This window comes from Silurus meridionalis, chromosome 3 (genome assembly GCF_014805685.1).
Source record: "Silurus meridionalis isolate SWU-2019-XX chromosome 3, ASM1480568v1, whole genome shotgun sequence".
In the NCBI taxonomy this organism is placed as follows: domain Eukaryota; kingdom Metazoa; phylum Chordata; class Actinopteri; order Siluriformes; family Siluridae; genus Silurus; species Silurus meridionalis.
The window spans coordinates 30075803-30088074 of NC_060886.1; the positions used below are offsets into that span (position 1 = coordinate 30075803).

The window sequence follows — 12272 nt, forward strand, 5'->3', positions numbered from 1 at the left end:
TAAAACTCGGATCATTATGTCTGGTTGCTCCGTCTCCCGGTAATTATCGAACGCGCAGGACTTCCGCAGACGGGCGGAAAAGGTCACGGCGAAAAAGAAAGTTCGCCGCTGGAATTTGTCAGCCGGCTCATTTACAAAGGCAGCGACTTGACGAGGCAGCGCGCTCGCGGCTTCATCGCCGGGGGAACGTTCACGCGCCGATCTCTCTCTTCACCAATAAAGGAGTAAAATAGATTTATATATGAAAAGATCATATAAAAGATGACTTTTATTTTACGTCTATTCCTCCTGTTTGGGTTCAGGTTTACAGGATGCCGCCGTGTCTCAATCCGGGTGGGATCGAAGGATCAGAGGCTTTTTATGAACGAAGCATTGATTCCGTTTAACGGCACGATAAAGGGATAAACGATAGCGCCGATCGCGTCTGTGATTCATGAGTGGATCCACAATGTGATTCACAGGGAGATCTTTCAACCGCTTCCTTTGTGATCGAATGTAATTTGGAGGAGTTGATCCCAATAGGCTTGAAGTTCTAGAGCAGGAGATCTTCCACTCCAACCCATGTAGAGCAGATCTTCATGGAGCTGGCTTTGGTACAAATGCATCTATATGTTCATCCATCCATCAACACCTTCCGTTTGAGGATGCTCCACAGATGCTCAATAGGGTTCAGGTCTGGAGACATACTGATGGCCATTCCATCACCTTCACTTCAGAGCAGTTGTCATCTAGGCGGTGTGTTTGAGGTCGTTATTATGTTGGAAATCTGCCGTTCGCCCAGTTTCTTGAAGGGAGGGCGTCATGTTCTGCTTCAGAAGGTTGGAATCCATGTTTTCCTCAATGAACCGCAGCTCCCCAGTACCAGCAGCACTCATGCAACCCCAGACCATGATGCTGCCACCACCATGCTTCACTGTAGGCACGGTTTTCTTGTTTCTCCTCACCAGGGTGTAGCCACACATTCTGGACATCATCTGAGCCAAACAGGTTTATCTCACGTGCAGCTGTTATCACAGGGTGTACTCACTTTTGTTCCCATAGTATTGCTCCTTAAGAACATATAATATATCTATCTATTTATTTCTATTTCTAAGCATCTATCCATCCATCCATCCATTATGAGAAAAAGGGTGTGTGTAGTGTGTAGTAACTTAGTAATAATAGAGACTGGGTTTGGGGTGTGAATACTTTTGCAAAGCGTCCCGAAATAATCCACTGTCCAAGTCAGAACATCAAAAGAGTTTGCACAAGTTATTTTTATGTATATGTATGAATATTTTCTCTGTGTGTGTGTGTTTGCGAAACTCCCTCAGGGGGCCAATCCCGGCTGTTCCCTGGAGGATTTTGTGCGCTGGTACTCGCCAAGAGACTACGTGGAGGAGGAAGTGAGCGATGAAGCGGGCAGGACGCTGGTTCAGGGATCGCTGAGTGCCAGGATGAAGATCCCGGGCAACATGTGGGTGGAAGCATGGGAGAGCGCCAAGGCCACGCCAGCACGCAGGCAGAGGCGGCTGTTCGACGAAACTAAAGAGGCCGAGAGGGTGCGTATCTTCAGCGCGGCCCATAAGTTCTGCATTATATTGTGCGTCTCATCATATTAAGATGAATATGAAATCTGAAATTCGCAGTATTGCGGAAGACGTTTATTCGACAGACTGTGGTGCGAGTGTACATCTGGAGCAGCCGAACAGCTTTTATCTCTTTAAAATGTGTATATAAAGCAGTCCTGCACCATCCCTATTTCTTTCAGGGACTGTGTTTACGTGTGTGTGTGTGTGTGTGTGTGAGAGAGAGAAAGGGAATCTGGCTAATTGTTATCGCTTTCTCAAATCCTGCAAACTGCTCCTTCAGACTCAAGGACTCTTTGAAGTCCTGTCCCATCTGCATGCCACCTGCACGATGAAAAAAGAAAAAAAAAAAAGGAAAAGAAATCCGTACCCGCTTGCTGCAGTGATCAAATGCAGGCTCGAGCGAATGTCCCGAGCGAATGCGAGCCTGCGAAGTGGGTCAGGACGCGGAAAAAAAAAAAAAAGAGGAAGCGTGGGCAAGGTGTCCTTTCCCACGCGCCAAGTTGAAGGCGAGTTCAGGAGAACTGCTGCCAGCGTGAAGGTCGTCGTCGCCGCGTGTCCTTCAGCGAGCTCTTTTGGGGAAAGTCGAGGGTTTGAATTCGTTTACGGATTTAATTTCGCCTGTGACGCTTTCCGTGGCGGTCTGGAGTTGCCTCCAGCGGGTCACCGTGACACTTGTATTTTATTATTATATATATTTTTAGACATATAGGTGATTAAATGGGGATGGGAACACCTCCAAGACCATGCAGAACGGATTAAAGTCAACAATACGATACATTAAAGATACATACCGGTGCGATAAGATTCACCACTAACGCGGTTCCGATCCGATTTGGAAAAAAAAATAGGACACGGTAGACTTTTATTTCTTCACTTCGGCCAGACAGCAAATCATCAAACTCAAAAAAACAGACGTTCTTTTCCTGTTGTGTCTCCATTAAGACGCAGCTCTACCTCTGCCATGTTAATCTGTATTCCATGTGACTCCCAGGACGCGCCTCGGTCTCCGTAGAGACGAAGAGAAATCAATCTACATATCAAACATTGCTCACAAATGATCGGTCGCTTTCCAAATAATGAAATTAGAGCACGTTACTGCTAATTATATAGAAATATTAAAATGTTTTATTGTCACGAATACAAATGGCGACTTGGTGCCTATATATATATAACGTTTAAAATGTGTGTGTTGATCTGTGAGCTGTGTAGGTGCTGCAGTATCTGGCAGTACAGAAACCCTCTGACCTCACGCGACACCTGCTGCCCTGCATCGTCCATGCAGCTCTCCTCAAAGTGAAGGAGGAAGGTGAGTGCGCTCAAGGTGACTCCCGTGAAGTGTTTGCGAGTCCCTCATCGTATACATGTCAGAGGGAGCTGGCGACGTTTCAAATAGTCACCTTGTTTCTCTTTCAAACACACACACACACACAGAGGCGGTCGAGGACGTCGGCACGGTGCGTAAAATCATCCCGCAGGTCAGCTCTCACGCCAGCAAGCTGCTCCGTCATCCCAATCCCGATCTGAAGAAACTGGAGGTGAGGCGTAATAACGAGTCAGCGTTTTTTTTTTTTTTAAAATAGAGAACACACACACACACAATTCGAATACCAGAGCTAATCTTTGGAATCTTTCTTCGCAGGATGTTATTAACCAGATCACAATGCTGGAGGCCACGGTCGCCCGGGCGCGCTCTCTCAGAGCCAAGTTCAGCCTCGGGAAAGCAGAGCGAGGAGAGGACACCGAGGAACTCGAGCTGTACGTATTCTTATTTCTTATATTTTTGGTTCGTGTGTGAGAGATAATCCACGGCTAGGTGAGCGAGAAGCGAATCGGAAGCTCGTGCTCCGCTGCTGGACCCTTAGCGCGAGGCCCTTAGCCCCTGATAGCTGTGTAACTGAAATAACTCTGTATAAGGACTGTCGCGTATCTCGCGGTTTTCTACCTTCCAGCCAATCAGAATCCACCATTCACACAGTAATTCTGTACATTGTACACACTTCTCAATATTGAAGCAAATATAAAAAAAAAATAGTAGGTTTTTATATATTAGGGTAAAACATGAAGATTTGGCAACCCCGTACTTCCTATTAGTTGCTTTATTTCCTACGAAACGCGTTTGTAGATAACGAGGATGAGGCAGCGTGAATCCTGCCCCGGTGGACTCTAACGTGTAGTTTATTGAGTTTATTAAAAGCATTATATATATATATTTTTTACACAAACCATTTATTTATTTATTTTTTATTTATCGAGCTGATGTTCCATTGATCTCCTTCTGAAATCTAGAGGTCTGTTGAGCTTCATTGATTTATAGTAAACTTTAAGCAGCTCTATTCATGAAGGTCTATTGGGGCAGGATTGATGCTGCCTCAACTGTGAAGAACATAGTTCGCAGTAAAACAGTCCAAAAAGCGTAAGTGTAATCAGTGAGTCTGTGATGAACAGAACCGGTTCTGTTCTGGGGTGTGAGTATAGGATTCTAGAGTGGATCAGGTCTGTCAGCAGTGTTGTGTGCACCACGTTGACCTTGTTTGCTGTAGAAAGGCAAACAGGGTCTTGTCTAATCCTCGTGTGCCGTTTGCAGAGGTTTCGTGTGTTGTGGGATTTTGGGAGCTTTGCGGAAACCTGGCAACCCGTTTTAATGAAAGGTGCAGCTATATGATTTGTATTGGTTTTTTTTTCTCTTCTCACAATGGACAGAAGAGAATGGATTACGAGTATAAATTGTAAATTATTCCCAATAAGTTTATCCAGGAAAACTTTCCCTAGACTTCATGAGGAAGGAAGGATGATACAGAATGTCCATTCGTTCTAGTTAGAAGACTCTGTGTATGTTGGTGACCTTTTTGTTATGGTTTAAAAAAAAAAAAAAACTAAAGCTTGTAGCACATCATGGTGTTTTATTTTCTTTTCTTAGCTGCAGCTACATTTTTGAGTCAAAATAACAGCGATCAACAGATTACTCCAGAGTCCTGGAACCACAATATCTCCTTCCGAAGAGCAATTTTGTTTCAAAACCCCCGGCAAAAGCTACCAGATAAAACTTCTTTAATAGATCCCTGTAGTCGAGCGGAATCCCTTTAATAGATCGGGGCGAGCAGGTGCTGGAAGGATAGAGATCATTATCGATGCCCAGGTCTGCGTCTCAGAGTGTCAGCGCCATGCGTGTTTGTTCTGCACGAAGCAAGACCCAAAATAGATCTGGCTTAGATGTGTAGGAGGAGGCGACGCGGCCGGTGACCTGCCCGGAGCCTTGAAGTCTGGAGAAAGAGCGGCACGTGGTTTTGACGGGTTCAGCCCGGGTCATGTCACACGAAAGGCTCTCGGGCCTCGTTAGATCCCAGGGGCCAGGGGGTTGGTGGACAGGAGAAGCTCAGCCTGCTCATTAAGGAGAACCTTACAGCTCCCTGGGAGGATGTCGGAGAGAGCGAGTTAGGATGTATGATCTATAGGAGAGGAATTTTAAACGCTTCAGAATGTGATGTGTTTAAAAAAATTATTACATTTTTATATATATATATATATATATATATATTTTTTTTTTTTATAATTTATTTATTATATATATATATCTCAAAATATAAATAAATAAAAACACACCAGGCACAATTTCTCTTGAGCTACAGAAGATCTCTTTCCAGCCCAAGTGCAGTTCTAAAGTATATTGTTTTTAATCCAACTACATCTCAGTTCATCTCCAGTCACCTCGATCTCAGTCTCGCTCGGATTTCTCGACACCTGTGTGTTCACCATGTAGAAAAATGACGTTTCCTGTTTCTTCTTGAATGTTTCTTTACTCCGTCTCAGGTTCGTGAGCTCTCTGTTAGAGGAGCCGGAGGTGGGCGTGACCGGAGCGGGGCGGGGCCCGGCAGGCACTATCATCCATAAACTGTTCGTCAACGCACAGCGGGTAAACATTTATCTCATACACACACACACACACACACACACACTGTCTCTAGAGAACGTTTTCCAGAGTCCTGGATTCGCATGAGACCGTTGCAGCCTCCGGGTCGAGGAAAAAAAAAACCTCTAGCAGAGGTTTATTGATTAGCCGTCTGTAAGGGGCGGAGCTTAATCAGCATGACAGCCTTCTAATGCTACTGATTTGCACCTCGATTCAAGCCGATTGCCTGTTTCTCTTGCAGATTTTCTTTGCGTTCTGTTGCTTGTGTGAAAAAAATAAGAAAGTCACACACACTATACGGTCAAAAGTTTGTGTACCCCTGAGTATAAGACGGATTTAGTGGAGATTTGTGTAGGAGGTCACTGTAGGAGGATGTGTGGAGGCCTGGGGTGCATTCAGCATTCACATGCATCCCAAAGGTGTCCAGTAGGGTTGAGATCAGAGCCCAAATCATATCTTCATCTCATGCTGGAACAGGGTTGGGTCTCATAGTTCAAGTGGAGGGAAAAAAACCACAAGCGGGTGGAAACTTTTGGCATCAGTTTGTAGCTCACAAATAGCATATAGTAACCGATTCTCAAAAACTACAGTCGGAGAGCGAAGAAAAGAACGAATCGTGCTCTCGCTGTTTTTAGCTGTTCGTCTTAATGAACTAAATGAATGAAATGAAGCTGATATCTGGGTTTCATTCCGAGCGCTTTAATGCGACACACAGGAGATTTAACACGCTGGACGAGCTGCTCGGTTAAAAACAGAAAAAAAAAAGAAAGGAAAAACACCCACCCACTCTTTTTTTTTATTAAATTCTTTGTTTAAATATTGTTGTTTTTTTCCGCAAAATAAATACGGAGGGTTTGATTGTTTTTAAGATGAGACCTCCGAGATAATAGCTTTTGTTCCTTCCTTTCTTTCTTTTTTGTTTCTTTCTTTCTCAAGGGACAGAGTATAAATACGTTCGCCGTGTTCGATACGCTGGATCAGAGGAATTAATGCTCCTGATTGAATCAAAAGATCTATTAGAACCTTCACCTTTATAAAAAAATGTCTTTGAACTTTTGGTCAAAAGTATTGGGACACTTTTTTTTTTTTCCTCTTCAAAGTTGAAAGCATGACGATTTCCCCGCACACACAAAAACCTTTGGGATGAATTGGAACGCTGGTATCCTCACCTCAACCTGCATCAGAGGAATGGGAACACAAATCTAGTGTAACATCTTCCCAGAAAAATGGAGGTTGTCCACAAACTTTTGACTACATACTAAAATACTCGGGATTCTCAGCTTGAGCATCTGTTCAGGGTTCACATATTTCTTTCGACTTTTTCAGAAGAATTCATACCACTTCAAGAAATGAAATACATCAGAACGAGCTCTCAGGAGTCGTGAAACTTCTACAGGCAGGTTTTGAAGCGTTTTTTATAGACGCTCCAATCCACAAATTCAGCACTTGCTTGTGAGGTTATTTTGTATTAATGTTAAATTGTGGCACTTTAATAAGCATGGATGCTTGAAAGATGACAAAAGAAAAAAAAATCCGTAAATGTTTTTTTTTTTTAATAACGTGACGCCGAAGCGGTGCCGTTTATCAGATTAGAGGAGTTTATCAAAGATCTAACATCGAAGATCTAACGGCTGCAAACTCTCGACGGCGTTTGCTCTTCGAGTTTGGATCCTCGAGGAAAATCGGCCTACGAAGATTGCCAGCGTCAAAAAAAAACCCCAAAAACAACGTAAAGTGTGACGCGTAAAACAACACGTCTATTTTTATTTTATTTTTTCTTCAAGTAAGAACTCTCTGAAATCAAGTTTGTTTGGGCAAACACTCCCTCTCTCTCTCTCTCTCTCTCTCTCTCTCTCTCTCTCTCTCTCTCTCTCTCTCTCTCTCTCTCTCTCTCTCCCTCTCTCTCTTTTCTCTCAATCAGTCTTTTCTTATCCTTTCACTTTTTTTTCGTTCTCCTCTTTTCTCTCTCTCTCTCTTCTCTTTCCTCCGTCTGGAAGATGTATGTGTGAGTGTTAAATTATACCCTGTGTGTTGCCAAGCTGGAAATAGAAAGGCAATAATTATCCCAAGCATCCTCATGTAAATCATGTGAAATCAGGGGATTCAAATGAGGTGAGCTTTCTTGGAAAAGAAAGCGAGATAAACAGAGGAGGAGGGGGGATTGGGTGGGTTGCAGGGAGGAAAAAGAAAGGGGGAGGAGGAGGAGTGTAGCCAGAAGAGAAGAACAAAAGGGAAGAGGCGGAGAGAGAGATGTTGGACGGGTTTAAAGACAAGCCGACAGGAATGACACGGAGCTGCATGCGCGTGTGTGTGTGTGTGTGTGTGTGTGTGTGTGTGTGTGTGTGTGTGTGTGTGTGTGTGTGTGTGTGAGCGCATGCATGCATCTGCATCGGACGCATATGCAGAGTTTGAATACCGTATCTGCCTTAGCTGCCATTGTGGAGAGCATGGCATGCGAGAACATTCCTAAAATACACTGGAGATACATACGGTTTAATACACACACACACACACACACAGCACAAAAGTTTGTGGACACCTGAATATAACATTGGTATGTACCTTTTTTTTTGAAGAACATCATCTGGGAGGATGTTCCTGTAGATTTGGTGGAGATTTGGGTCAGTTAGGTGAGATGATGAGGCCCATAGGGGTTTCAATAGCTCTATAGCAGGACATCTTGTAATCCACCATCCCCATATCTTCATGGAACAGGAGCATCATCATGCTAGAACAGGTTTGGGTCTCCTAGTTCCTCCTAGAGTTCCTCCTAGAGTTCCTCCTAGAGTTCCACCAGGCAACTCGGCCTTTGTGGTAAAAGTTTGAGGAGGAACCATATAAGTGTGGGGGATGGAGTCAGGTGTCCCAATACTTTTGCACACAGACTGTATGTAATGTAGACTATTCAGGTTGTTATGTAATAGAGGACGTGAAAAACATTTTTTTTTTTGTGTGTGTGTAGTTGTTTGTGTGTTTGATTTTGTTATATTTGTTTGTTTGTTTATTTGTTTATTTCATTGTTCTCTCTCCTAACACGGCTTGCTTCTCACCTTCTGCCAAGCTGGCTGATTCCAGTGATGAGGTAACCACAAGCAATATCCTCTCTCATCTGCTTCTTCCTGCTTGGATTTTATTATTATTATTATTTATTTAACTTTTTTTTTTGGACTGTTTTGGCTACGACGGCTTTCTCTCGTTGCCAAGTCAGGAAAAAACCCCCGCACTGATTTATTGAAGTAATGTACATAATGAGTTATCAGAGGTGTAGGATGTCGGTAATCGGCGCTCGGTGACTCGGAGCCAAAGTGCTGCGCGTTCGCATTCGTCTATTTGAACCGTTTCCTTTTCATTCCTCCGCCGCCTCTCAGGCTCATCAGTCGTTCTTTTTTTTTTTCTCCAACCCCCCCCGCCCCATCCGTCCATATTCGTCATCTCTCTCCCAGGCACCGTTTAACAACCAGGGTTTTCTCCTGGACGTGGAGGTCAGTGTCTAAAAAGTGCTCCACAAGCCCTCGTGTTTCTCCTCCCGAACTTCACCGTCTTTCCTGGTCTATTAGAAGGAAGCAAAAAAAAATTGTCGTCTTTCTTTCTCCTGGCCTTTTCACATCGCCTACACGTCCGTCTTTCTCTTTTCTCCCAGCGAGCCTTCAGACACTGTCTGTTCAGTGTTTCCTTAGCGGCTCTCCACTCCTTCATTATCTTGTGACATCTTCTGGATGCGCTAAGACACTCGCTAATTTGCAATCAGCCCGCTAATTAGTGAGATTTGTTCCTGTACTGGAAAAAAAAAAAATAAATAAATAAATTAATGACACGACTTTGCTTTGGTTTCTTCTCTAGTTGGAAAAAAAAAATATATATTTTTTTAAAAAGCCGTCCGAGTTCATTTCATTTGCAATTTCGACAGCAAGCATGTTGGACTCATTAAAGTTCATCCTGAAAATAAACAAATTAAATAAAAGAAGCCGCTCGAAAACTTCTTTATCGTTCACAAGTTTGATTTCTGGTTGTCTCGCAACCTCAACGCCGTCTCTCTCTTTCGCTCCACGCAGGCGGCTCTGCTGACGCCGTTAGACGAAGACGCCGGCCGAGGAGCAGGTGGACCAGACGCTCGCAAGCCGACAGGAGGCGGAGTTCCGGATTTCCCGCCCCCGGCTGGTCGGGAGATCCTGCTCCGTACGTGCGTCCCGCGCCCGGCGCCGTACTCCAAAGCCCTGCCGCAGCGTCTCTTCTGCGTCCTCATGAGGGAAGAATACCGGCTCGCCGGAGCGTTCTCGTCCGACACGTCGTTCTTCTGAGGAGAACCGCCCGAGGAACCCGAAGGTGAACACGAAAGTGACCCGGTGGAGATCTTTACCGCACGCATGAACGCAGGTGGGGGGTGGTGGGGGTGGCAGAGGGGTCTGAGGATGCATCAGTACTCTAATTGTTTTTTTTTCTATATAAAGATCTAATGAGGAAGAGTTAGTGCCAATTCAATTAGAGGAGCGCGATTGGTTCCTGTCAGCCCCGTTTCTTTCTCCATTGGAATACCATTATTACCTCTGATGGATCTTCAAACTCGTTCACTTCTCACTAATATCAGCCTGTCAGCTTTCCTCCATATTTTTCTTCCATATATCTTCTCCTGAAAAAGCTTTCTAGACGCTGTGTTGATGTGTGTAGGAGGTTCTTATCAAATTTGTGGATATGAATATAAAAATATATATAAATGTATATATGTCTACCTCTATATGCACTATATGGACAAAAGTTTGTGGACACCTCACCGATAAATTGGCATGTGCTTCTTTATGAGCATCCCATTTGCTCTTATTATAACCTCCACTCTTTCTGAAGAGATGTTCCTCTATTTCATGGAGATTTCTGGAGACTCAACCAAAAGGTGTTCGATAGGGGCAGAGCTCTGTAGCAGGAGATCTTCCACATTTTCCATACATATAAAGCAGATCTTCATGGCGCTCTCTTGGTGCATCCGTCATGCAGGAACAGGTTCGGAGTCTGGCAGTTCGAGTGAGGGGGAAGAACCTCATACGGGTGGGGAAAAGTCGGGTGTCCCAATACTTTTGGCCAGATAGTGTATATTAGGGTTGACTGAAACGAGAAAAAGGTCATGGAGTAACTAATAACCAATGTTTCTTGTGAAAAGAAAACCAGGAGGACTTTTTTTTTCTTTCTTCAGAATGGTTGTGCGTGTTCATCGTTTCTCTGTACGTGTCGCTCGTATTGGACCAATCACACGCTCCGGTTTACGTTAGGACACAAAATATAAAAAAAAATAAACAAATGTAACGCTAATAAACATCACGCAGATATAGATTAGGTCCACATTTCATTAAAGTGCACATCTCCGTGTTCTGTTCTGTCGCTCGATCGGTTGTATGAATTTAATAAACGTTTAGAAAACGTGTAAACGGATATGAACGTGACGTCAGAGTTAAACCTGTTCTACACAATCAAATAAAATATTTTATTGTCCCGAATGAGACGAGGCCTGGACTCAAGTCATTTCACATCATCCTTCTGTTTTTCCTGGTTTATTTATATATACATACATACACACATACACACATACATGGATGGATGGATGGATGGATGGATGGATGGATGGATACACATACAGACATGAATGGATAGATATAGATTTAGATAGACGGATAGATGGATGTGGTTATATAGATAAGTATGGATGGATATAGATTGATTGATATAAAGATGGATTGTGTGGAGAGATGAATACAGATAAAAAGACTGAAATACAGATAGCTATAGATGGGTAGCAGGATGGATAGAAATACATCGGTATGGATGCTTAGACAGACAGACAGACAGACAGACAGACAGACAGACAGACAGACAAACAGATAGATATACATTGATTGATAGAAGGATATAGATAAATGGATACAGACATGGATGGATGGATGGATGGATAGATAGAGATGGATGGATGGATAGATAGATAGATAGATAGAGACAGACAGACAGACAGACAGACAGACAGACAGACACAGACAGACATTGATTAATAGTTTGATGTATGCAGATAAAAAGATGGATGGATAGATGGGGGAAGGAAGGAAGGAAAGCTAAAGATTTTGTGGAGCAGACTGCAGGAACAGTGCCCTGGTGAACAGTTGGAGAGTTTGTCTGCTTCTTGCTCCCGGAGTCGATCTAAAATAATAACTGATTCTCCAAATGCCAGGAATAATGACACGTTTGGACGCCGTCCTCAGCTCATGCATTATGACAAAAGGACTCTGCACCTGAAGACACAACCTGAAACTTTCCTTCTCAGCACTTCTTTGGAAGCTCACCCCACCCCCCAACCCTCTCTCTCTCTCTCTCTCTCTCTCTCTTTCCTGCCTCCTCGTTTTCTTCAGCTACAATTGTGAACGCGAGACAGCTTGAGATATCGTTGGTTTGGCACAATGAGATCAGTGATGTGGGAGAGCGATTCACAGCTTGAATCGATGGCTGCTGCCTGGTCCCGTAGCGTTTCCCTAAACAGAGATATGGCTGAGAAACGCTTTAACACTCCTAGCGCCGCTTATCATTCACCCTCTCCTGTTGCCATGGCAGCACTCGGCACTTCTCTCTCCACCCCTCCTCGGTTTCCAACCTTTTGACTTTTTTTTTTTTTTTTTTGTCTCCTTACGATTTTATACTGGCACACACACACACACACACACACACACACACACACACACAGGCTCGAGAAGTCGAGAACGGAACGGTGTGGGTGGCATCGCATACACGCCCACCGGTGGCTCGGAGACGATGGACAGATTTTT

At 43.9% G+C, this 12272-nt stretch overlaps 1 protein-coding gene across 2 annotated transcripts in view; it reads left to right on the forward strand.

Annotated features, from left to right (window-relative positions):
* The window catches only part of rab3gap1 (RAB3 GTPase activating protein subunit 1), a 45266-nt gene extending 34305 nt beyond the window's left edge, over positions 1-10961 (forward strand). Inside the window, exons 19-25 of one of the 2 annotated variants that reach the window (XM_046842442.1) lie at positions 1314-1541; positions 2781-2877; positions 3003-3106; positions 3211-3326; positions 5379-5481; positions 8540-8560; positions 9531-10961. In XM_046842442.1, the coding sequence (XP_046698398.1) occupies positions 1314-1541; positions 2781-2877; positions 3003-3106; positions 3211-3326; positions 5379-5481; positions 8540-8560; positions 9531-9776 (915 nt within the window). In that variant the 3' untranslated portion in view covers positions 9777-10961. The remainder of the gene's footprint in view (positions 1-1313; positions 1542-2780; positions 2878-3002; positions 3107-3210; positions 3327-5378; positions 5482-8539; positions 8561-9530) is intronic. The other variant, XM_046842451.1, reaches the window with a different exon arrangement.
* Positions 10962-12272: the final 1311 nt, after the last annotated feature.